The sequence below is a fragment of the Triturus cristatus genome, chromosome 10 (assembly GCF_964204655.1).
Source record: "Triturus cristatus chromosome 10, aTriCri1.1, whole genome shotgun sequence".
NCBI classification, from domain to species: domain Eukaryota; kingdom Metazoa; phylum Chordata; class Amphibia; order Caudata; family Salamandridae; genus Triturus; species Triturus cristatus.
In genome coordinates, this window is record NC_140593.1 from 1,056,666,711 (window position 1) to 1,056,693,486 (window position 26,776).

General features: G+C 47.3%; 1 protein-coding gene across 3 annotated transcripts in view; it reads left to right on the forward strand.

The window, feature by feature from the left end:
* LOC146796555 (cytochrome P450 3A24-like) overlaps window positions 1–21,012 on the forward strand; it is a 318,208-nt gene extending 297,196 nt beyond the window's left edge. For all 3 annotated transcript variants that reach the window (XM_085629191.1, XM_085629190.1, XM_085629189.1), the window contains exons 12-13: window positions 13,393–13,555; window positions 19,544–21,012. In XM_085629191.1, coding sequence (XP_085485317.1) covers window positions 13,393–13,555; window positions 19,544–19,642 — 262 coding nt within the window. In that variant the 3' untranslated portion in view covers window positions 19,643–21,012. The remainder of the gene's footprint in view (window positions 1–13,392; window positions 13,556–19,543) is intronic.
* The last annotated feature ends 5,764 nt before the right edge of the window (window positions 21,013–26,776 follow it).

The following is a 26,776-nucleotide window of genomic DNA, read 5'->3' on the forward strand; positions in this document are numbered from 1 at the left end:
TTTAAAAGATCACAATCCAGAGCGAGTACATACGTGCATCACTTTAAAAGATCACAATCCAGAGCGAGTACATACGTGCATCACTTTAAAAGATCACAATCCAGAGCGAGTACATACGTGCATCACTTTAAAAGATCACAATCCAGAGCGAGTACATACGTGCATCACTTTAAAAGATCACAATCCAGAGCGAGTACATACGTGCATCACTTTAAAAGATCACAATCCAGAGCAAGTACATACGTGCATCACTTTAAAAGATCACAATCCAGAGCGAGTACATACGTGCATCACTTTAAAAGATCACAATCCAGAGCGAGTACATACGTGCATAACTTTAAAAGATCACAATCCAGAGCGAGTACATACGTGCATCACTAAATCACTAGTCACCACAGCTCAGTTCTGCACTACTTTCCTTGGTAGCGCCATTGTTCCCACTCTCTATCTCCAGACAAAAAATACTTCTTCCTGGTTTTCTACCTTTTCTCTCATTAGCGTTCCTTTTCTCTCCTCTTTTCCCATATCTCTAACATACACTAGAGTCCTTCTCAGATGTGATGTTTCCTAACTTATCCCACTCTGTCCCTTGCTCGATTCCACTTTTGCTGCAATTCCAATGTTTGTACCGTTTTTCTCAGTAACCCTGCTATATTTTCTTTACCAATGTCTCTCACTGTCTGCAGTTTCTATGTTCTCAACTTTAATCCTCTCTGTAGTTTTATCCTTGACAGCCTTACTTTCCCATCACATTCACCTGTTTGCCCGTCCCTCTCCTCTCAATTTTATGTTGGATTCTCAGTAGTCTCTGGGATTCTGAAAGCCCCCCCTTCTCAGTCTGTCTTTAAAGGTCGGACTTTGGAACCAAAATTGGCCCTTGAGAAATTGCTCAAATCAACCTCGCTCCCTTCATCTCCTTGTGTTATCTCTTTCTTTCCATCCATGCTCTCTCTCTCTTCTCCCACTCTGAATACTTCATCCCTAATTTGCCCCTCCCTCCATTTCTTTCTCTCTTTATGAAGCCTCCCCTGCCTGCTGCTATTAATCTCGGGGGAGTTGGAGAAAGTGACAGAGGCACCAGGATTGGCCCTGGGCCTTCAAAATCAACCGTCAAGGGCTCCAGCCTACCAGGGAAATGCCCAGTGGAATAAAATTCCTGCCAGACACTGATATCTCTGTTCAGCCTTGCCTGCTGTTGTCATTTGCCTTCTTTCTCATGAATGGGTCCTACTAATTCACCCTTCTAAAACCTCTCTCTCTCAGTGGCATAGTGAAACTTGAGGGGGGCCACAGCAAAGTACATGGAGGGACCCAACTGCGGACTCACTCAGGAGCTCTCAGGTCAGGGTACTGTGCTGAGGGGCGCCCTAGAGCTCGCGCCCCCTCCCACTGCGTGGACTGTGGAGACCTTTGTTATTCCACTGCTAGCTCTCTCTTAAGCAGGTACAGGTCTATACCCAGCTCTTCTGGCTCTTCCTTTTTTTTTTTTTGTTTCAAAAACCTTTATTGGCAAAAGAAGAATACACAGGGCAATGCCCGCCGCTTGATGAACACAAACAAAGGACCTCCAAACGGGCAGGACCCTGAACAGTCAATAACACAGCCGTTCAGCCGACATCCCGAAGGACCGGCGGCATCTTGATTACCAAATGCAAGTCTAGAACACTCTACCAAGCCTGACTGCGAATTGCAGCAATGCCACAGCAAGCCTATATATTGGTCCCAGTGTAACCCGTAGAGCCGAAGGCTGTCATCCAGAACTGTTGGACCCAACCACTCCCTTAGGAGGTCCTATCACAACCCAATCACCCGCCCCCCACCCGCCCCACGCACGCACACTGTCGATTCTGGACCAACTGCCCCACCCGTGTGTGACCACTGGCACGTCGGACCTGATCCGCCAGCCGCAGCACTCCGCCACCCTCAGACAGCACACCACTCTGCTGCATATGGTTACTCTCGCGGAACTCCAGCTGCAAAGACTCCATGGGGCCTGCTGCTAGCCCTCTCAGAAGACCATCGGACAAACAACCAGCACGACACGCAAACCTGCGCCTCTCCTCCACACATTCAACCTGGGTCATGGTCAGAAGCCGATGCGCACTCCGCGGGAGTACGCGCTACGAGCGCCACCTCCTGGGAGCTCCCTCCAGCTGCCTGCGCCGAGGCCCCAGCCGCAAGATACGTTCTGTATAATCCCCAGAAATTTTTAGGGCGACTCTTCGGCGGCAGCAATTCACTGTATATTTCAGCCTATGTGCTGCAATACAGCATGTCGCTGGCCCATCGTTTCTTGGTGGGGAGGGGCCCTCTCATCCAACAGATTGCAACCACTCTTCTAGCGACAAGCAACGCCATGTCCACCAGGCGCCGCAGAGCCACCGGAAGAGGCCGGGAGTACCCCAGTAGCGCCAGGGCTGGGTTGGGAGCAACTTCAGTGCCCAGGACCCGGCTCAGCTCTAAAAACACCTCTGTCCAGAACTTAGCGACTCCCGGGCAGTACCAAGCCATATGAATAAAGTCAGCCACTGGGAAATGGCAGCGCTCGCACTCCGCCGAGGTCCGAAGCCCATACCGATGTAGTCGTTCTGGGGTATAATACACCCTCTGAAGGAACTTAAAGTGCACTAACCTGTGCCGACCGTTAAGAGATATCGTCTTGGTGCTGAGACAGCAATACCTCCACATCTCGTCCGTAATCTCTAAGTGGAGGTCATCCTGCCAGGCCAGCCGCGCCGTGACAGACTGACGCGCCGGGTGCCGGTCTACAATTCTTTTAAGATTCGAGATCAATTTGGGCGGTGCGGCCGTTTTGATAACGTAGGTGAGTTCCGGTACCTCCTGGGGCTCCGCCATGCCTGGGCCCAGCGCCGCAGATAATGCCAGCCGGACCCTATGGAACTGAAAGCGCTGCAGGAGAGTGGGGGCAGGCGAAGCCGGCCCCAGCTGGTCCCACGTTTTGGCTATCCCGTCCACAAATAAGTCCTCCATCCGCGCAATACCCAGTGTATTCAATGCATGGACCACTCCCTTCTCCCTTAACGGGGGGAGCCAGTACACCCAATCCACCGGTAGCAGAGGTGAGTACAACAATGCACAGCCCTGCGCCTTCATCAGCGCATGCCATGCATGAGTCGTGGTTTTGAGTGAGTCAAGTCGCCCCACCGAGCGGTCCGCGGGCTGGAGGGCGACCGCCGGCAACGGAAGCGGGTCCGCAAACAGACGTTCCAGAATGACGTGGGGGACGTCCGCGCTGGCATGAATCCACGCGTGTAGGTGCGCCGCCTGTGCGACCCTATAATAACTTTCCAGGTCCGGGGCCCCCAGACCCCCCCTGTCGTACGGAAGAGTTAGCACCCTCCATTGTACTCTAGGTTGTTTGCCCCCCCAAGCCAACTTTATCAGGGTTTGAGTAAGCTGCTTAAAGAAGGCCTTGGACAAGACAATGGGGATGTTGGTAAAAAGGAACAAGAATCGCGGTAAGACGACCATCTTCATGATAGCTATTCTGCCCATCAGGGATAAAGGCAGTCGATTCCACGACTCAACATCCTCCTCCAATTTGGCGTATGCCACTCCATAGTTTTCTCTAAGGAGCACCTCAGGGTCTTTATGGAGCCGGACCCCAAGGTACCTGACCGAGTCTGTTGTCCATTGCAGTGGATATTCCATAGGGAACTGGGCCGTAACCGGTGTCAGCGGAAACGCCAGCGACTTGTTCCAATTCACCCTAAGGCCTGATAGCGCGCCGAACCGGACTACCTCTCGCAGTATTGACGAAAGGTTCTCCTCCGGGTCCCGAACGTAGAGCAGGGTGTCGTCGGCATATGTGGAAACACCTATTTGGTAAGTGGGGAAATTAATGCCCTCGTACCGGTGATACTCCCTGATAGCGCACGCCAACGGCTCCGCCACCAGGGCATAGAGGATGGGAGAGAGAGGGCAGCCCTGCCTAGTCCCCCTGCTGATCCCGAAGGCATCTGTAACCCGGTCACCTATACGGAGCCTGGCCGTCGGCCGATAATATAATGCTCCCAACATCTGCAGAAAGGGCTCACCCAGTCCTACCTTCCGTAACACACGCACCATAAATGGCCACTCCACGGAGTCAAATGCCTTTTCCATATCAAGGAAGATGGCCAAAGCCTTGTTTTCCAGGCGCACATGTTGCATCGTCCCCAGTACCGTACGAATGTTATATGTAAGATTTCTAGCAGGGATAAATCCCGCCTGCTCGGGCGCCACGAGTTCCGGCACCAACAGCGCCAAACGCGTGGCTAGCACCTTAGCGTATAACTTTGCATCCACATTGAGAAGTGAGAGCGGCCGGTATGACCCGCACACGTCAGGTGGCCTACCTGGCTTCAAAATGGTTACTAGAAGTGCTTCGCGCATGGAGTGCGGCATGCATCCCTCCTGACATATGCTGTCAAATAAGGTGATCAGATGGGGGAGGAGCTTATCCTGGAAAGTTTTATAAAATCTGCTCCAGGGGCGCTACCAGCCCTCATTCCTGCGAGAGCTTCCAAGATCTCATCTTGCTGTACGGGGAGCGACAGGAACTCCCGCTGGGAGTCGGTTAGAAACGGCATTTTGATGTAGCTGAGGTAGTCCTCTATTTCCTCCTCCATCTGCGTTACCCTGGCGGTGTAAAGCCCCGCATAGTAGCTCCTAAACTCAGCGCCGATCTCCGCTTCACCAGTGACCACTGCACCATCCCCAGTCACCAACTCGTCTATGACCAGGGGTTTCCGGCTATTACGCAGTATCCTCGCAAGCAGAGCGCCTGGGCGCTCGCTCTCCCCATACGTGCGGGCCGTAGCGTATTTGCCCATATGCTGCACCTCCCGATCTGCTTCCGCATGATACTCCGCAACTAGCGCTTGGATCTGTGTCTCAAGAGCGGAGTCGGGAGACAACCGTTGTTTCTCTTCCAGCTGCCCCAACTGGGTCTCTATTACCGTAAGCCGCCCCCGTATAGATTTCAGTACCCCGGAGTGCTTGGTCATGGCCATGCCTCTGATGTAGGCTTTAAACGAATCCCAGACCGTATGGAAACTCTGAACTGAGCCCAGATTGGTGTCGAAGAAGGACTCTATATCCTCCACCAATTCACCCTGGAGCACCTCGTCTAATAGCGAATACGGCGGAAAACGCCACGTAAATGGAGGGATGCGTTTAATCGAGGTGTCTAGTATTAGGAGTAGGGGCGAGTGATCAGAAAGAGTACGCGGGAGGACCGCGCAACCCTTAACTATTGCAAGTAACGACCGTGACATTAGCCAATAATCAATTCTGGTGTGAACGTCGTAATGTGCGGAGTAGTGTGTATACCCCCCTTTACACTGGTGTCTATGTCTCCAGACATCTACTAGATCAAGCCTGGTGAGCTCAGCCTGCATGCATAGAGCCGATGCCGCCGGGCGACGAGTCAGACCCGAGAAGCGATCCAAAGCCGGGTCAAACGTGAAATTAAAATCGCCCCCCCACACCATGCGGGCGTGTGCATAACGGCGGCAGCCATCAGCCAGCGCCGCGTAGAACTCAGGATTGTCGTAATTAGGTCCGTACACGTTGACTACAACTAGGTCGTGACCTTTCCCAGCGCATCGGGCAATCAAGTAACGCCTGTCCGAGTCTGCTTCTAGTACTGACAGCACTAAATTGGAGCGAGGATTCACCCAGGTGACCACCCTCCTGGAATGCGAGGTGAAGCCGGCCGCGACACTGGTTCCCGCCAGGCCTCTTGCTTTAAGCATGTGGCTCGTAAGAGGGAGGTGTGTCTCCTGTAGGAGCGCCAGATCTATGTTATGGCCACGCAAGTAGTTCAGAACTTTCCTCAATTTACAGAAATCATTCAATCCCCGCACATTCCATGTCAATGCTCTCAGGGACGCCGTGGCGATATCACCAGTCAGTTCCCCCGTGTCACCCATCTCCAAAACTCAGTGTACAGCAATAGTGTCCAAATGGACCGGTGTACAGAGCCACCAGCTGACAATAACCAGGCACTTCAACCTTGACAACAAGCAAGGCCGAGAATAACCTACTGTTCCACAGTACGTGCGCACCCCCCGTCTTCAACCCCAACCCACCCCTCCACCCACAGCCGACCTCTCCCAACCTGGCCAGACAGCACTCCCACACCCCCCCCGCCCCCCAGAACCGCAAACACACCCCACAAACATCACATCAACCAAACCCCACAAATTTCCCACTAGACTGCAACGCTAGGGCAGAGGTTACTAGGCACTGTAACAATCACAATCCTGCAATACGCCAGTCAGTGGCTCGTCTCCGCCGCCCCGCCCCCGAGTAACCTAGCTGCTTAGCGAGCCACGCTAAATCGCCCGTTGGATTATCAGTGGACCCCCTACAGCCCTCAGCTATGGTCAGCCTCACGTCCTACCAGGAGAACACAGTTAGCCCCGCCAGGCCCGCACCCCGGGGTCGCCCCGCCCAGGATCACAAATCAACAAGGCCAAACAGTAAACCCCCTAATACAAGTTTGATGGAAGGCTGCCGCTCCACAACACACAGCCTGAGGGCCAGCAAACGGCTAGCCCAACCCAGTGTCAAAGCGCCTGTAGGCCAATGTCCAGGGCAATGCAAGGGCACAACACTATGCTCAAGTCATCTCCAAACGTCACTTCCGGTGAGGCACCCCACAACGCTCATGTGCCAGTGTCATCAGCAGCAATCGTCAGACCATGCTCAATTATCCCACAGCGTGAGGGATCCCCCACCCGGAAAAAACATGGCCGAACAGTCTATTTGTGGGCCTTGTCCGAACACCCCACAGTACTTAGTCTTGGCCCTCCAGACCCGAGGTCCCCTCCAAAGCGTCCCCCAAAGCTCTGGGGCTATTCTGCCGCTCCCTAATCCATACCTTCAGGGATTTCTGAAGTTCCCTCGGGTCGGTGAAGAAATGCGAGTGCCCCTGCCTGTTGATCCGGAGCCTCGCCGGATAGAGCATGGCGTAGTCCAGGCCGAGGTCCCGAAGCTGCTGTTTATACGGTGCGAACTGACGCTTCTCCTCCTGCACTCTCGCAGTGAAGTCTGGGTAGATCGAGATATCCATGCCCTCGTATTGCAGCTTGCCTTTCTCCCTGGCCATCCGAAGGGCCACATCCCTGTCCCTGTAATTCAGGAGCTTCGCGATGATCGGCCGCACCGGCGCCCCCGGCCGGGGGCGCGGGCCCAGCGACCTGTGAGCCCTCTCGACCACAAACATCGGAGAAAAGACATCCTCCCCCAGCAAGGCGCGCAGCAGTTGCTCAACGAAGAGTTCCATCTTCCCAGTCGATGTCGATTCCGCAACACCCGTTATGCGAATGTTCGAACGTCGTGAACGGGCCTCCAAGTCCTCTGACTTATCCTGAATAACCTGTAGGAGCTTGCTGAGTTGCTTGCGGTCCTCGTCCCACTCTGTTTGGGCCTCTTCCACCTGCGTAACTCTCCTCTCAGCGTTGTGCAGCCGCTCCGCATTCTTGTCTACACGCTCCGACATACGGTCCATGCGATAAGTGAGCGCATCTAATTTAGCGTCAATTGCAGTCAGGCTGCCCTGCAGGCCCCTCTCCATCGCCACCAGCATCTCCTTGATGTCCGCACCTGCCGGGGCCTCCGCTCCTGCCTCGCCAACCGGAGTGTCCTGCGCCGCGCCAGTGCCAGCAGTTCCCCTCGGTCTGCGCGGATCAAAAGATAGCTTGGGCTGCGTTTTGTCGCCTTTACCCATGTCTATGTCTCTCTGTCGCCGCTCCGCCCGAACCACAGCCACCAGTCAGGACGCCACTGCGCGATCCGGGCACCCCAGGACAGCTGTAAGGCGAAGAGGCACCCAGACCGGGCCACCAAACCTCCTCCGGGGCAGGTCTCACCAGTCACTCCTGTGTGCATTGCGCGGCGCCGCCAAGTCTCTGCGCCAGCACACTCGCTCCTCACGGCAGTCCAGCCAGCCCCCAGGGCCGCCTCTCCACGTGCGCCAGGCACCACGACCCAGCCGGGCCAGGTATGGCGTGACTCCCCCGGGAACGGACCAGCAAGCAACACTTCGCCCAGAGTCTTGGCGCGTCCCCGCGCTCCCAGGCTCCCCCACCGAAGCTCTCCAGTCCCCGGGGGGCACAGCAATGGACTCGTCCCGTGCAGCCGCCTGGACCTCCTCGCGTCGTCTGTCTCTGCGACCCCTCCGCACCCGATGGTGCCCAGCAGTTCGCCCCAGGGACTACACCGGAGAGGTCCGTCGCTCGTGATCGTTGCCGGCCCCGAAAGGCCGCACGGCACCAGGGGTACTCAGGCCTCCAGCCCCACACAGACAGGGCCGCAGTCGCCAGTCACAACGGGGCCAAAAGGGGGCAGAAGGTCGGAGTGTGCACCGCAGCCCCAGCGAGGGGCACCACAGAGCCTTCCCCACCTCCGCCGATCGAACCGCCGCCCCTCCGTCTAAGTCACCGGGAGATTGGGTCCGCGCCACTCCGAGTCGCCGCACGTCGGCTCACGCAGCTCAGGCAGCCTCAAACTCCAGCCCGGGGATCGGGGCCCGGATCGGCGCGCGCCCCGTCACTCCTCACCGGCACTCCGGCCGTAACTCCCGGAGCCTGCAGGGGGCCGCACCGCGAGGCACCAGCTTCAGTAGGGTTTCCCCCGTCAGTAGATCTCTGCAGCTAAGCAGCCAAGGATATTTAGACGGATAATACGAGGAGCGGGACGGAGAGCTCCGCGCTCACACGTCCGCCATCAACGCCAGCAAGCTCCGCCCTCCCTTCTGGCTCTTCCTTGTGCTCCCTTCTCCGTTGTCCAAGATGCTGCCCCTCTCTCGCAGCCGAGCAGTGCTTACCCTTATTATCTAGCCAAACTGTCCTCTTTTACCTCAGCAGCTGTGGCCACATCTTCTTTTATCTCTAGCACTCCTGTTTTATACATTCCTGGGTCTTGGCCAAATGCTAGCAGGTTTTGCCAGATTGGAAAGTTAATAGAGGAATGATTTGGACTAGAATGCAAACATATATTTTTGTGCATTTGAGGGACAAACGTGGCTTATTATGCTATTTCTAAATGGTGCAAGTGTAGGGCCCATGCTTTTGTTTTCTGAAGTGCACATAAAAAACATTTATTGAGTAGTATATCAGAATATCATGTCCAAAATTCTATTGTACTACGGAAATATAAAGATAGGTATAAAAACTTATAGGTGGACTTAAGAATAGTAAGTCTATATTTATCTATTTGTATTTTTGTAGGTCTATATTTTAAACACAACGCTCTGGTCACCAGTAGGTAGTTAGAGTTAGGACCCAGTTTCCATAGGAAAAGCGTTTTTTGACTTGCTTATAACTTTGGCACAGTTTGACGGATCTTCACATAGTTTTGCAAAGGAAGTTTCCCACTTTGTCTAGTTGTGCATGGAAGGTCTTGGGGTGATTCGTCAAGCGGGCCAAGAAAAGCAGGGAGTCAAAAAAAGTGTTTCCAATGTTAATTTCTTTAGAGATTTTAGACATGACTACAGACCGAACTGCCCACAGAATTACACCAAGTTTGAATGAAAGCTAGCTCTTGGCCCAGAAAAAGCAATTTTTCTTATTTGGTGTAAATCAGTTTAGTAGTTATTGAGAAAGTAATGGAAAAAATAAATCTAGATATCTATAGGCACAAATTCTTGGCGAATACATTGCGGCGCTTCACGAATCCATCGTGGCGCTTCGCGAATCCATGCGCCAACAGCAATGCTGTTAATAGCTGGCCGCAGCCTGAGTAGAAAGTTTCAACTGCCATTTTAGATATTGGGGAACAGACCCCAAAAAATTGAGATGAAGTGTAGTTGAAAGGGCCAGGGTAGACGTACCCCATGAGTGCAATATAGGGGTCTATGAATGACCACTGATAGACAAGAAAATACCCAAAGACCATTTTTTTGCCCTGTGCGAGTGTTCGTGAATTAATTGCAATACTCAATGCACCCCTATGCACCACTGCGGCGGATTCACTAATGTGGTTAACATTTTTTATAAATATACACTCACTCAGACACTAAAGCATCCACTCACAAACTCACTCAGACACTCGCACACCCACTCAAAGACCTACTCAGACACTCTTGCTCCCACATACAGACCCATATACATCCACTCACAGACCCACCCAGATACTCATGCACCCACTGACAGATCCACCGGGACACAGACACACCCAGTCACAGACCTATTCAGAAACTCTCACACCCAAGGACAGACCCACTGAGAATCAGACGTACCCAGACACAGACCCTCTCTGACACTCACGTGCTCACTCATGCACCCACTCACACACCCACTCTGACCCACTGACAGATCAAAAAAGACACTCACACACCCACTCCGATGTTACACAGCCACTCACAGACCCACATAGATACTCATGCACCCACTCACCGACCTTCCCAGATACTTCATACCCACTCACAGACCCACTGAGACACAGACACACCCAGTCCCACACCCACTCAGACAGCCATGCAACCACCTACTCAGACACTGATGCATCTACTCTTAAGCCCACTCAGACACTCACACACTCTAACAGATCCAAAGACACTCACACACCATCTGACAGATCCACAGAGACACTCACAAACCCAGTCACAGACCCACTCAGACACTCTCGCACCCACTCAAAGACCGACTCAGTCACTCATGCACTGACTTACAGACCCACTCAAACAGGCACTCACAGACCCACTCAGACACTCATGCACCCAGTCACACACCCACCAAGACACTGACCACCTACTCACAGACCACCTCAGACACTGACATCCACTCACACACCCACTGAGACACTGATACACCCAATCTCAAAGCCACTCATTCTCACACCCACTGAAGACTTATTCAGACACCCTCACAGCCACTCACAGGCCCACTCAGACACTCATGCACCCACTCACAGACCCACTGAGACACTCAAGCACCCACTCACAGACCCACTCAGACACTCAAGAAGCACCCAGTCACACATCGACTCACACACTTACATACCTGCTGACTCTGACACTAACACACTAACTCACAGACCCACACAGACACTCCCACTCACACACACTGAAACACTAATTTGCCCAATGAGAGACCCAGTCAGAGACTCTCTCACCCACTGACAGACACACACACACTCACACACACACTCATGGGCCCATTCAGACACTATCACACCCACTCACAGACCCACTCAGACACTCTCACTCCCACTAACAGACCCCCTTAGATACTCACATACTCACAGACCCCTCAGACACTCACACATCCACTCAGACACTCTTACTCCTACTCACAGACCCCTTCAGATACTCTCACACCAACTCACAGAACCCCTCAGACACTCTTAGACCCACTCACAGGCCTACTCAGACACTCTCACTCCCACTTACAGACCCAGTCACACACCCACTCAGATGCATTCAGACTTTCTCACACCTACTCACAGACCCATTCAGATACTCTCAAACCCACTCACACAACCACTCACAGACCCACTCACTCACAGACCCACTCACAGACCTATACAGCCACTCACACACCAACTCACATACCCACTCACAGAACCACACAGCCACTCACATACCCACTCACACAGCCAGTCACTCAGGTACTGACACACCTACACACACTCACTCCCACTCACAGACCCACTCAGATAACCCACACACCCACTCACAGACCCACTCATACACCCACACAAGCACTCACACACCCACTCACATACCCACTCCAACACTCACACACCCTCTCACACACCCACCTACACACCCATGCAATCACTCACACACCCAGTTACATACCCATAAAGAACTCATACACCAACTGACACATATCCACTCACACACTCAGTCACACACCTATTCAGCTACTCAAACTCTCTCTCACACAACAACACAGCTACTTCAGTACCCACTCACATACTAATATGCAACTCACACACCAATTCACAAATCCATACAAACCCTCACACAGCCATAAAACCCTTCACATATTGACACACAGCCATACAACCATTGAAACAGCAAATGACAACCCAGAAAAGCAGTCACACCCCATTCACACATGTATCTACTCACACACTCAGTGACAAACCTACAGAGCCACTCACAAACCCACTTACACATCCATACAGCTGCTCAGGAACCCAATCACACAGCCATATAGCCACTCAGACACCCAATCAAAAACTCAAACAGACAGTCACACAGTCACTCAGATCACATAGGTTAGAATTGTTAGAATTAGTATAAGTTAATAGTGGTATACAACAATAATTTAAGTTATGCAGTAGCTTATTATATGTCTTCAAGTCTGAGAAACGTTTACAAAACACTTACACACACCGAATGATGTCATTTGAGATGCCATCTGTGATGTCATGAGTGATGCTTCTGACCATGTCATAAGTGATGTAATATGTGAAGTCATGAGCAGTGCATTGCGGGGGCATGAGTTATAGTTAGGTGAGGTAACTATAACAGCTGAATTTCTATGGTTTTGTGTATGCAAAATCTAAGCTAAACTATAACGTCCCTAAAAACCTTTTTTTCAAATTTCTAAGTTTTTAAAAATTCTATTTCCTAAGTATAACATCCCTGTAACCTTTTTTTGGTAAATATATGTTTGTGTGTATATATAAATATATCTATCTATCTATATATATATATACAAACATACACACTGGAGCGCTTTACATGAGCACCACTTAAGCACCAGTTACATTACATAAGGATGCATACCATATATGCAGTGAGAATGTGGTCAAATAACATGTTATTTACATCACTCTTACTAATAAACACATATTCAAACATGTATTGATTTATTACTACATTGAATAGGTTAAATTCGAGATTATTACAAGTACAGCGAACCTGACATCAAAAAAATACTTTTTACTGCCTCACAGAAGGGATGTAACAATTTATTTACACATGAAACAGATCCCTCAAGTAAGCTATCTCTTGAGTGTGATTTTGTCCCTTGCTGCACAAATTTAACCCTTTGATTACATACATTGGTTACAACAACTACACATGCCATTGGATAAACCGCATATGCAGATGCACAGAGAATAAAATGCTATTTATTATCATTGTCGATGTGGTAAGGAAGGGGCATCATGATCCACCCGAAGCTTCACTGCTCATCAGTCATGCCTCCTCCCCACACTTAACAATGGTAATAAATAAGATATTACACTCTGCACATTTGTTGATATTATTTCATTTGTTCATTAAGGTGAACACCAGTAAACAGGATTTTAAACACCAGCAGTTAACCACATCATTCTGAAACACCCAAACCCCACATGTAGCAGTGCCTCTTGAAAGGATCTCACTGTGGGTTTCACTCTCTCATCTCATTTTGATTTTTCCAGGTTCAGTAAGGAGAACAAAGACACTCAGGAGCCATACACCTTCCTACCCTTTGGAAGTGGACCGAGGAACTGCATTGGAATGAGGTTTGCCTTTCTCAATATGAAGGTTGGAATAGTTAGCCTGCTGCAGAACTTCAGCTTCCAGATCTGCAAAGAAACACCGGTGAGGAACCAAATTCTAGTATAGCAAGTCTTTCATATTTAGGGATTAGTCCATTGAAAAAATTACTCACTCAGCTTGTGTTCTATAGGCCCAATTCACAGAATAAATTGCAAATCTGCAATCACAGGTCTGTGGCCTCACATGGTTGAAGAATCACAACTTTTTGGAATTCTAAAGGTTTCCTAATGTATGCCTCGGAATCTATGAGATTTGCAGGATTCCGTACCTATTCCTCAAAACGTTTTGTGAATACCTTTCCTCACAAGTGTGGACATTTTTTTGCCTGTTTAATTGTAGATGTTGTGCACTTATGCCTGTTGAAATGCGATTGCCTTGGCGCAGTGAAACATTTTCACTTTTGGAGAAAACTCTTACCCCACACCCAACTAGCATTTAGGGTGTTTTTTACACTTCCAACCTAGAAAAGAGATTTTCTTATACAATTGGCCTAGACAGCTCACTCCTCGATTTTTGAGTGGGGTTTACTCACACACATTTCAAACTAATGTGGAATGCAGCTTATGAGTGCAGGTCCCCTATTGCGACTACCTTGCACTTGTAAATTGAGCCATTTGCACCTATAAATCTGACTTACACATGTAAATGGTATAAGAAACAATGAACTTATAGAAAACACATACTTTTAAGAATTCAAATTTGGCTTTTTCATGCTCCTTTGAGTATCTACTTTCACCAATATTTCAAAGGTGGCCAGGTTCCCACATTGTAGGTGCTTTCCCAGAACTCCAGTTTTCATGCAAATCTTTCGCTTAACAGAGTACACCATATCATTTACAAATATAAGGAGTAGAGAGACAATTTATATTAGTAATGCAGTATGCATTTACATATTATGGACGTACTATGAATACACACATTAACGTTGTGGCTTTGAAATGATCAAAATAGGCTGACTGTGCAAGGCATTGAACTCACAAGTTAATATAAAACTTTCTTTTTAAATCTGTGCCCAGCATCGTAGAGCCTGTAAGGTCATACATAAATCTTTTTTAAGCACGACAACTCTTCTTCATGGTTAGTGGAAAACTACAAAAATGATACCTGAAAGTATGGTCTTAGCTTATAAATTAATTTTAGAACAATAGCATTTAACTTTTTTCCACGTCCCTTAGAACATATATCAACCTAAATACCCAGAATTAGATTATTTTCAGTTCCTCTCACAATATGTATGAGACACAGTACCTAGCTTTCTTTAGTGTTAGGTTCCCTCAGAACCACCCTGTCTCATCTGCGCATATCCAAACATATCTTTTGTGGATCTGAATAGGCGTGTAGAAAGTGACGGACTGGCGAATGTAGAGGATGGTATATCATAGTGCCATGAGCACTGAAAACCTTTTTTCTAAAAAGTACCCTTGAAGATGACTATAGTTCATGACTGTACACACAGGCCATGTTAAAGTCTGGTGTGAATTCCAAATTACAGATGGATAGTTCAGGTGGATAGAGTCCAGACTGTGATACCAATCTGCAGCATCTGCGTGGGGTATGCAGCTTGTGTAATCTGGTTCCAGTTCTGAAACCAATTTTTTGCAATATATTAAAACTGTGCAATAAAAAGAATGCCTCCTTTAATTTGAAGTGATACACAAACAAATGATGGACAGAGTGCTGAATAAATCAACTATTTGCCCTCAGTCAAAAGATCTGTGTCAAATCCATCGTCCTTCTGCTCACTATGCCACCCCAGTTTAGACCCAGCTATTTGCAAATCTGTCTTGATCCTGTGCCCCATAGGAACAGTCCAGCCCAAACTGCCAAGCCAGGTCCTCCCTTGACCGGAAACAAGAATCCTGGGACCGGTTTCGAGGTATTACCCCTCTTTAGCCAGGCTGGCTTGAATCCAGTGGCAAAGTTTGCAAGGGACATACCCATACCACTTAGGGTGAAAAGTGATACGCAAACAAATGATAGACGGAATGCTAAATAAAACATACGTAAACAAATGATGGACAGAGTGCTGAATAAATCATACATTCGCCCCAGTCAAAAGATCTGGGTTAAATCCATCGTTCTTCTGCTCACTATGCCACCCCAGTTTGGACCCAGCTATATGCAAATCAGTCTTGACCCTGCGCCTCATGGGTACAGTCCAGCTCGAGCCGCCAAGCCAAGTCCACCCTGGACTGGAAACAAGCATCGTGGGACCGGTTTTAGGGAATTACCCCTCATCAACCAGACTAGCTTGAATCCAGTGGCAAAGTGAACAAGGGACCCACGTCTGGGCATACCCATTCCACTTAGGGTGAAAAGTGATACGCAAACAAATGATGGACGGAATGCTGAATAAATCACACATTCGCCCCAAGTCAAAAGATCTGGGTTAAATCCATCGTTCTTCTGCTCACTATGCCACTCCAGTTTGGACCCAGCTATTTGCAAATCAGTCTTGACTCTTTGCCTCATAGGAACAGTCCAGTCCGAACTGCCAAGCCAGGTACTCCCTGGACCAGAAATAGGCATCCTGGGACCGGTTTCGGGGTATTACCCCTCTTCAGCCAGGCTAGCTTGAATCCAGTGACAAAGTGAGCAAGGGACCCACGTCTGGGCATACCCATCCCACTGATGACGGGTGAAACCCCAAAACCGGTCCTAGGATTCTTATTCTTGTCCAGGGAGGACCTGGCTTGGCAGTTCGGGCTGGACTGTTCCCATGAGGCACAGGGTCAAGACTGATTTGGATATGGCCGGGTCCAAACTGGGGTGGCATGGAGAGCAAAAGAATGATGGATCTAACCCAGATCTCTTGACTTCGGATGAATGCTTTGATTTGTTCTGCATTCCGTCCGTCAATTGTGTGCCTTTTGCTCCTTGAATTTGAAGGCAGACCACTTTCACTATCCTCAGTACCCCTCAAAAGAATATCAGAACCTCCGATCTTCATTACTCTCCGTTCCACCCAGAAAATCCAAAAATTCAATTGATTCCACTTTGACCATAATGAGAGCACATCAGAAAATGCATTAGTTGCAGTATCTAGGGACTCCCCTGTACCTTTGCACTTGCTTCTAAATGTGGCACTAATGTCAATTTTAGCTTGATTTTGAACAAGTATGAGTTGACCCTTCTCCTTGAAATCAGAAACACATATCACCGGAGTCCACTACAAATGGGGCATTGGCTGTCTGACATCATGGCTTCACCTCTGCAATCTTAAAATTTTAACTAACCAGGGCACTGACCCGGTGTGTGCACACTAAGGGACCGATTACGATGTTGGTCGGAAAGCATTCCGACCGACTCGGTTTTGGAATGCTTTCCGACAGACTCAGGTTTGGGGAGTTCGACTGACCGATTACGATGTGTCCGAACACCATTCGGTCGGACTCCCCTTGACTTCAATTGGAGCCTGTTTTCCGACCGACAACACAGGCTCCCATTGAAAAAAGGGTTTGTCCCGGAAAACCTTGCACCCTGTGGCGGGCCTGCCCGACTGTGCATGGTTGTAAAGAGGGGTCTCATGGGTACCCCCACGGGTCCTGTTTAGAGGCGTCCTGGTGAAGGGGCGCCCGCTACGGGCTCCCAAAGTCAGTCTCTGACAGCTTCTTCGTGTCAGATAGACCGAGTTGGAAAGGCTGTCAGAATCTGGCATCGTAATTGGTCAGTCGGAAATGTGGCTCGTAGAGTTCTATGATTCGGCTTTGACCGACTTGGACTCTCCAAATGCCAGATGGAACCGATTCGATATGACTGACTGACTACCTTGATTCGTAATCGGTCAGTCGGAATTGTTTCCGAGTCAGTCGGAAACACAGGTTCCAATACGGATTTGGACTAACCGAATGCCATTCTGAGCCTTTTCGACCGACATCGTAATCGGCCCAAAGATGCAAATTGTGCATATCCTAGACACAAATAACTTGCAATAGTTCCAAGTTGCAAGAGAAGGCCTAGAGCTTAACACACAAGGCCCACCATGGGCTGCCACTGGAACTCAAGATGAGGTATAACTCCGAACAACATGTGCAAAATCGTGGTGGAATTGTAGGAGGAAGCATAAGGAGGAATGTTCTTATTGTAGCACTGTATGAAACCTCTGGAGGCAGCGGCCGCTCCTCCGCTAAAGCGGAGGAGCGCCGCCCCATGAATTTTGAGCAGTGGATAAAGGAAAAATAAAATGATAATAACACTATGTTATTATCATTTTATTTTTCCGTTGTCAGGCTGGGCAGGGCTTGGTTGTCATCACAGCCAGCAAGGGGATGAGTGGTGGGCCAAACAGTCATGCACACTTTTCATGTTCCACACCAGGCTGTAATTCACAGCCTGGTGAGGAACGTGCACAGGCTCCCATTGCCTGTCTGAGTGCGGAAGCACAGTGCTCAGACCAATCACAACGCTGCATTGCAGCATTGCAATTAGCTTAGGGGACCCTAGATGTGCTTTCTGCTTCAAGCAGAAACAGAGGTGGCGGTTCGGCAGCAAGGTAAGTAACTTTTTTTATTTATTTTTCTATTCCCCCGCCCTACCCATGCTATTCGGTGGCAGCCGCCACTGTCTGGATGTCTCACTTGGCACTAGTGAGACATTGTGATTGTGGCCGTACAGATAAAACGAGCCACAGATATAGAATACAAATGTCCCCCAGCTTAGATCACAAACAAATAATTTCAGTTCACAACACGATATGATAGTCAACCATTCAAGTAAACGGCCATGTTTATAGCCTCAAAATAAGGCCATCAGTGTATTATTGGTGCCATCAATGTATTAAGGATCCCATCAAACAGCCGAGAACCGCTTATCAAACAGTGCCTGTGATTTTGTAACTGGAAATGATCAGTGTTATTCATGCACTTGTTGTTCACCAATATTGTCCATTAAATTAAATAGTTTCAGAACTCAGTACTAATTGGTCATTGTACCTCACCACCTCCACTTTTTTAAGTCGTAGAACTCTCTATTCTCCATGCCCCTCAACAAATTAATACCTCTACTCTCAGTGACCCTTGACAAATTATTATTAATTCGGTAAAACCCAATATTTACTTGTTTTTGGTACCCTCCATCAGTTTCACAACTGTCTCTGCTACACGAAGTATTTGATATTCAATGCGATTTGGAAAGTTCATAAATCTTAATTTTGCATATTTCATTACCCACAGAACCCAGACGTATAATTTTTCCAGTTGAGTGGCAAATTGTGTGTGTGTTAGGTAGCTGGTGGTCGTAACTGCTGCTGGATGCATTTCTAGCCTGTGTGATGCTGTGTGGCCAGTTAGTTCTGTCTCGAACGCCATGGCTTGTTGTGAATTAGATCTCTTTACTAAGCCTGGGCAAAGCACTACGCTACGCTCGCGTAGTTTGCGAAGTTTGTGCTACTTCACACTACGCGAATTGCACATAGCACAGTGCAAACACGCGTAGCGTAGTGTTGCTTAGTGCAGCGGTCATTTTTTGCTTGCTCGCGGTCCTCAACGTCAAGTTGGCGACCGCAAGCAAGCAAAATGACATCACGGCGAGACTTTTTCCTCGTTCGTGATCAGCAACATCAAGTTGGCGATCGCGAGCGTGGAAAATAAACCTCCCGGCGAGATTCTCAACGCGAGGAGGTCAGGTTTCTCATTGCGAGTGGTCGCGAATGCTCGCGACCGCTCGCGATGAGAAACTACCAGTCTGCGTTGAGAAAGCTGCCGCTCGAGTAAAAATCTACTCGAGCGGCAGAAAACTACAGCTTGCACTGTGCAAGATGCCGTTTTCAATTATTGCACAGTGCCGGTTGCTTGTCCGCACTGTGCAATAATTGAAAACAACATCTTGCACAGTGCGAACAGGGTACTGCGCAGTTCGCGAAGTGCTACGCGTAGCTCGCGTAGTGCGAAGTGCACTCTGCGTAGCTACGCGTAGCGCTACTTCACGAACTACGCCCAGGGTTACTCTTTACATGCCTTTCATATTTCATCTCATGTCTCAAAGTCTCGATTAAATGTCACTGATGATTTTTTTTTCATTCCATCATTGCAGATTCCGCTTGAGTTGGACACAAGGGGACTCACAAAAAGCAAAACGCCAATATATCTAAAACTTGTACCCAGGACATTTGCGCCGATAGAAGATAAATGAATTATACAAACCACACACGTTCTTCTGCAAAGACTGCTTACGAACTGCATGCAACCGATTGCGAATATCACACTGAAAAATGAAGATACAATATATTTTCCAGCAATGCACACCCTTGAAGCTTTCCCAAAAGCCTCCTGTCCTTGAACCCTATCAGTTTTTGGTCTTTGCCTTTGGATCTTGTTTTTCTTGTCTACGTTTCTTGCACCTCAGTTGCTAAAATCAGCATTGCATCATCGATTAACACAATTATGCCTCGGATATGGTGTTTTATTCTCAATTCAACCATAAGGGTCTAACTAGAGCTATATGAAATTGTCAAATAAATAATTTATCTCTTCCTATTTCTCAGTTATGTGTTCATGACAGCATGGCTACTGGCGTAAAAAACACTAGGAGAGCATCACCCGTCACCATGCCAAGACACAGGCACGTGCCAGCCTTCTGTCAACCCTGAAAAGCTTGTTAAAATTGCTAGTCACTCGACTCCTCTTTTTAGATCGAGCCGATGCGCTGCCCTGTTTGGCATGCTGTATTCAGACATTGACTTGAAGCTCCACCAATCTTTTCAATTGCCTCATGGTACTGTCCTTCCTAAATAGTTGCTTTTGATTTGTCAATAGGCTTAGTAGTCCCGCATTAGTACCGCCCTTGCTCTTTTGTAACCTTCAATGAGGACTGGCCTTCTTACTGTGTTATCACTCGGTATGTTTTTAATTACAAGCTCGAGCACTATTTTCTTAACTGGCTTTCTTATGCCTGCAAAAGGGAAAACAAGCATTTGCAATGCAATAGGTCTCGCATTTGCGAGAGTTTGAGCTATTGGCATTGTAAATAATAATGCCTTATATTTATGTGTTTTGGAAACCCGCAAGTGGTGCAAGCTTTCAGGCTTTTAAAACACAAATAGAAGACTTTGTTATTTACAATGCCAATAACTGTCTAAAAAACTAAAATAACTTACATGCGCACAGTCTCAAAACAGCCAAACCCTATCAGGATTTGGAGCCTTATGATTCATACACAGCTACGTTAATAACGAAAGAAGTCCAGATGCCTTCTGGATACTGGCAATGTAACATGCCTTCGCTTACCTGACCAGAGCTCTTCAAAATGTGACTTATCTTGTAACCAGCAATCACTGGAAAAACGGAATTATACTTGTCATCCTACAATATGTACCCACCCAGGGGTCTGCCCAGATAAATCAGTCTCAAAGAGATCACCAGGGGAGGCTCTGATGCATGGCGATCTACAACCGCATCATGTACTGTGTATGAAAAAACTCAAGAGAACTGAAGTGACAACATTCAACATGCATATCAAAAGACGTTATTCTCCACAAATAAAAAGACTACTAACAATTCCAATTACAGTGTATATGGGTGGTCTTTTTTGCAAATGCGTGACCTTTTTCAGTTATTTCATTTGTTTCAATCATTTATGAAAGTGCCTAAACTGAAACTGGACTTTGAGATGTTTTAATAAAGAAATATACACTAGATATAATAAAATGTCTGATTGACTTTATTATGCTGCTAATACGTAACCTAATGAAGCAGCTTTCAGATACAATGTTAGATGTGTTCTGCTATTTTGTGAATAATCATGATCATTCAGCATATTATTTTTAGTTTTATAAAGGCCTTCAAACCGAGACACACCAAAATCTGCTGCTTAATGAGCTTTCGTTAAAGAACAATTGCGTAAAGGTCTAAAGACAAGCCAGATGGCGGGTTTATATTTGGTAATAACTAATTACTAAATCAGAGAAATAGGTTTGACAATACCTACTCCCTGTGATTGGGACTGCATTCAATAAAGGAGTGGTCGGCCCAAATATATTTCCATATCGTGTGATTAATAAAATGATACTGACAACTGATGGAACAGACAATGAGAATTGTACTGTTTGAAGAAAATATTCTGGCTCTCAGCAGGCACAGACAATATATGCAACTAGTTTTCAGTGAACAAATATTCAGTATGACATGCTCAGTGGCATGCCCCTCGTTGTACGATTGTATTTTAAAGGGCTGGTAGGGGTAGGATTAAACCACGTATTTTTTTGCCTTTTCTCTGTCGCGGCTCACAATTCTCGTGGGTGGGGGGGCGTCGTGGGTGGATTACCGCGAGGGGGCGGTAAAATAACAATAAAAAATAAGAATTAAAATTGCCTGACCGGTCCCGCGCCGCCTCTGCTCCTGGGCTAGGTCCACGTTTTCCTGCTCGTGAACAAGAACAGGCATGCTCCCTCACGTCCTGTAAGCCAACCACAACGCTGCAATGGAAGTAGGAAGGCCATTTTCTCTATGTAGACTGCATGCAGGCTACATAGAGAAAATGTAGAGTGCGCATGACTGCTTTGGTCGGCCCCAGGGCCGACCAAACAGTCAGGGTACTCAGAGAGGTGCAAGCCACTCCTCCTCGACCCACACTCCCTCCCCCAACCAGGCTACATATATCACAAGAAACATTACTTTAAGGCAGTCTCTGCTACAGTTTTGGGGTGACTGGTATCTTACCTAGTTATAGAGCTCAATCACTGCTATTTTATCACTTAAGACACTGGCAAATGGTGGTTTGTTAAAGGAGCTTAAAAGGCATGTACTGCTTAAGCCTTAAAATGGATCAGCGTTTGTTGACAAAAATAAAGTAAAAATCAGAACAAACCACAACATACACAAACATAACACAATAAAAACATAACAGGACACAACGCAACACAAGTTAAAACAGAAGGCAAGATAATAACCACAGTACAACACATCGTATTGCAAAAATGTAGCACAAAAACACAGCAATACAAATAAAGCAGAACACATCAGCACAGCAAAACAAAACACAGATAATATATGAAAATAATTTTTGTCACACATTAGTATCTTTAGAATCCTGCATTCATAATTTGGTGATAACAGATACTTCACACTCTGCTTTCACTTTACATAAAATAGGGCCAGCCCAAAAATATGTAAGCTCCTGCCCTCTGACTCGGATCCGGGCACCACTGTTGGAGATGCAGCTTACATTTTTAAATGTATAATACTGAAGCTATTATAATTGTCTGAAATTAAACTTTAGTAAATATCTCCTGCCTTAAGACCAGACAATGAAACTCAGGGAAAGAAGTAAATTATAACTTACTTTACGAGCTCTACAAGCATTAGAGCAAATTCCGTAGAAGATGCCAGGGCCTGCAGGAAATGTCCAGCCAGCTTTATTTTGCAAATGTTCTCAAATAAATGAATACTTCGTGTTATAATTTACAAGCGAATCTGTATTAATAAATCACGACCCAGTAAGCAGTCATGTTTAGAATACTCTTGGTGGTTGATATGCATGTTAGTAATGCATTGTATAGTGCAGTTTCACCACTTTATTTTTCTTCAGTGATGTAACCAAGCTGTATGCATGTAAGGTCAGGTAGCTCTTCGGAGACAAAAACTGGCGGCTTGTTCAATGAACTAGCAGTAACATAAGCAATAAAAACAAGCATTGGCATAGCCAATAGGTCTCGCCTTTGGGACCTTATAAGTGTTTAGCCATGCAACAGTTGCATAACTAAATTGTATTGTATTGTATTGTATTGTATAATCTCTTGTATAGCGCTGTCTATACTTATAAGGTCCCAAAAGCGAGACCTATTGGCTATGCAAAGCAGCCGTGCGGCATCGAAAGTAAAAGTGATCGGGATCACGAATAAACATCAAAGCGGCCGCTAAAGTGAAAGTAATCGTGGTAAAGCGCGGCGCTCATGCCCGCACACATGCACTGTAGCTCTAGGCTGGCCTAGTAGCACTTTTTGGAGCCCTCTCAATAAGTCTCGCCAGACCAGCGCATGCGCTGGGTCAGGCGAGACCCAAAAATCCACGAAGCAGTGACAAAAGCTGCAGTACTAGAGTCAGTGTGTGCTCTTTGACGCGTTTACAATTACTTTGCTGTCACACTCACACGTCGGTTGCTGTTTTATGGTTTTCTTGTGTATGACGTCGTGCCTGCTGGTTGAACAGAGAACAAACATGTCGCGCAGCCCGGGGTTTCCTGCTAGCCTTTTGCCAGAGCGTAATTTGTCTGCATGTATACAGTGCCTGTCCTCACCTTAGATAGCCACACGATCGGCAAGTGTTTTTTTAAGTTATGAAGATGGTGTTCTTTTACTTTTTACTTGATGGGTAGAAACTGGATTTAACAAACGCACAAGCTTGCATAACTATTTTATTTACAGAAGCTGCACACGGATTTTACAGGAAGCATTAGGTAGACTGACTGGGGTGGGGGAGAGGGGAGGAGGGATGAACGTGGGGGAGAATGGGTGTAGCAGAAACAAGGCGTTGGCCCAAAGAAAACAAAAGTTTGCTGCTATGAAGAAAGATTAAATGTGAGCGGAAACGTTTCTTTTTTAAACCCTGCACAACGTAAAGAAAACACGAACCCAATCCTACAACGTAAAAGCAGAGACAAAAAACAAATTGCGTCATAGTACTAGACTTCACAAACAAAGTAGACATAGTGCCTCAATCACTACGCTTGCAGGGGAGGGACACTAATTAAGTTGAATTAATCTGTAGTTGAGCGGTGCTTCACATAAGCCAGAGAAAATTACGTTTTTCGACTTCTGCCAAATTAGAAGGCAGCAAAGGAGAGTGATTATGCTATTGACCAATGGTTGGTGTGGGCGGGACAAAAACCCCTTCTGACTTTTTGTTTTAAACACAACAGATCGCCGCCATAGCGACAGCGCTTGCACGCTGCCTAGAGGCTCCACCTAAAAAACATGTACTGGAACCACAATACTGCCGGCCTTTGCAGGCATGAGCCATGGTTATGTTTTTTAACTGAAAACGTATACCAGAAAAATAAAACATGTTGCCACTTAAACGTATACAAATTCCTTTTTTAAACAAAAAACAAAACAAAAAGGAAGCATGTGTAGCTCTTTGAATTGCACAAAATGTGAATTTATACACTTTTGGATGCCTCAGTACTTTTATTTTATTACGACGGGTCCGATTCAGCGAGGCCACAGTTCAGATCATTGCTTCTTTCCTCACCAGCGCTGCGGGGGAGGGGCATTGTTGCTTCGCTTATTACATTCCTCCTGTTACTGTGAAAAAAACGAAACACCAGCTCCACCAGTCATCTCTGAACACGCTGCTCTCTTAGCTGACAATGCCTTTGCTCCACACTAAAGGTGGTTCAGTTACTGTTCCACACTAAGGGGCCGATGTTGGACGGACCGGCCCTACTGTCGTTGGTTACGGACCTGCAAGTACAATGTTCGGTCGCACTCGTATACTTCACAATGGGAGCATGCATTCCGAATGGAATGCATGCTCGCATTGTGAAATGCAGGGGTGCAGTTCATACCTGCACCCGGTGGCAGGCACCCCAAGGTGCCTGCCACCGGGTGCAGGGATCAACAGGGGGCACCATAGGTGCTCTCCAGGCCACCATTCTGCGGCCTCGCACCCATGGGGGCCCTACTGGGGCCCCCAAAGACAGTTTCCGACTGTCTTTTCGTGCTGGAAAGACCGGCACTAAAAGGCAGTGGAATACTGCCATCGTGCTTCCTAGGACGAAAAGAGGCGGCGGGGGGAGTATTGAAGCGTTTCCAGATGGCTGGTGGGCTCTCTGAGCCTGTCGTAAGCCATCCGGAAATCCGAGTCGGATTCCTTTCCGACCGAGCCGATCGCAATGGCTCGGCCGGAAAGGAATCCGAACGGCACGTTCCGATGCGGGCTGAAGGGCTCCAACTCCGTCTGACATCGGAATCAGCCCCTATGTGTTAAGCAATGCTTTCAGAATTTTAAAAAAAAGAAAAAGCTTTGTGATTCTCATCAGCCTGTGGCGAGATAGAGAAGGGAGTCGCTTCTCTCTCCTCTCCTGGTACATTTTTAAATGTAAGTAAGTGCACAGCTTACAATTCGGTTTCAGCGCAAGGCAGCTGGGCATATAGTTGGCACAATTACAGCAGACTTACACATTGTTTTAAAGAAACTAATTGAAAAGTAAAATCAGGTTTAAATTTACTTCCAGCATCCATGCTTAAATTGGAATGCTGCATGATTATTCTCAAACTCACATCGCAGGGTTTGCTCCAAATACAAGACCGAAAATCTTTTTTCACCACATGCACGTTTGGATTCTGAAATTTCAAAGCCCTGAGCTGGTTGATAGAGATCCACATGTAGTAGTTAACTGTTTTGCTGTAGCACATTGTTCAATAGTTCGAATACCAGCAATTCATGACCCAATAATGTTATTTTAAAATGTACTGGGCAAATGTTATAAATAGGTTGCATTCATACTTTGGCTCCCAAAGGTGGTAGGGTAGCATTTCCTTTTTTGTCAGTATTGTAGTTTTCACTGTTATATTTTACTTGGCTGTTAAACCATTACATTCTTCATTGAAAGTCCAGTGCTGACACAGTAGGGTAGCATTTTGTCAGTATTGTATTTTTCCCTGTTATATTTTACTTAGCTGTTAAAACATTACATTCTTCATTGAAAGGCCAGTGCTGACACAGCTTTTGATGTGGTAGGTGATTTTAATGCATCATCTTGTTCATAGCTCCCACCAGCCAATCAATCGATCACAGTATTTCTAAGGCATGCATTAGCCACAAGCAGATTTTTGAGTACCGGTCTTGGGTATGATCTTAGAATAGAAGCAGTTTCAGTCCTGATCTGAAGCAGGGAAAAAAGAATAATTGTCTGAAATGTCCCAACAGGGAAGACCAAGGAGGTAAACCTTAATACTACTGCACATACCCTAGATTTCAGGTTAACTAGAGGGGTGCACATACAATTTTCATCTTGAATATACAGGTGAGTACATCAGTGAGATTACCTCGGTACACTGGAGCTAAATTATGGCACTGTCTGTACATTCACCCCCCACCCAGTTTGAATCGTATACACTCTCTAACTATAAGCTTTATCACCCTGTGAGAAATGTTATTTCAGGACAGCTATAAGTCTAACTGCTGCATTTTGGGGGATTCGCAATTTGGGTGATTTGATGAGAAGACAAAGTCTTATTAGAGTCTATTACAATAATCTAACCTGGTATTAATTGAAGCCCCATGCACTACCTTTGTGTTTGCTTGAACGTAGGGCAGAAAAGGGTTC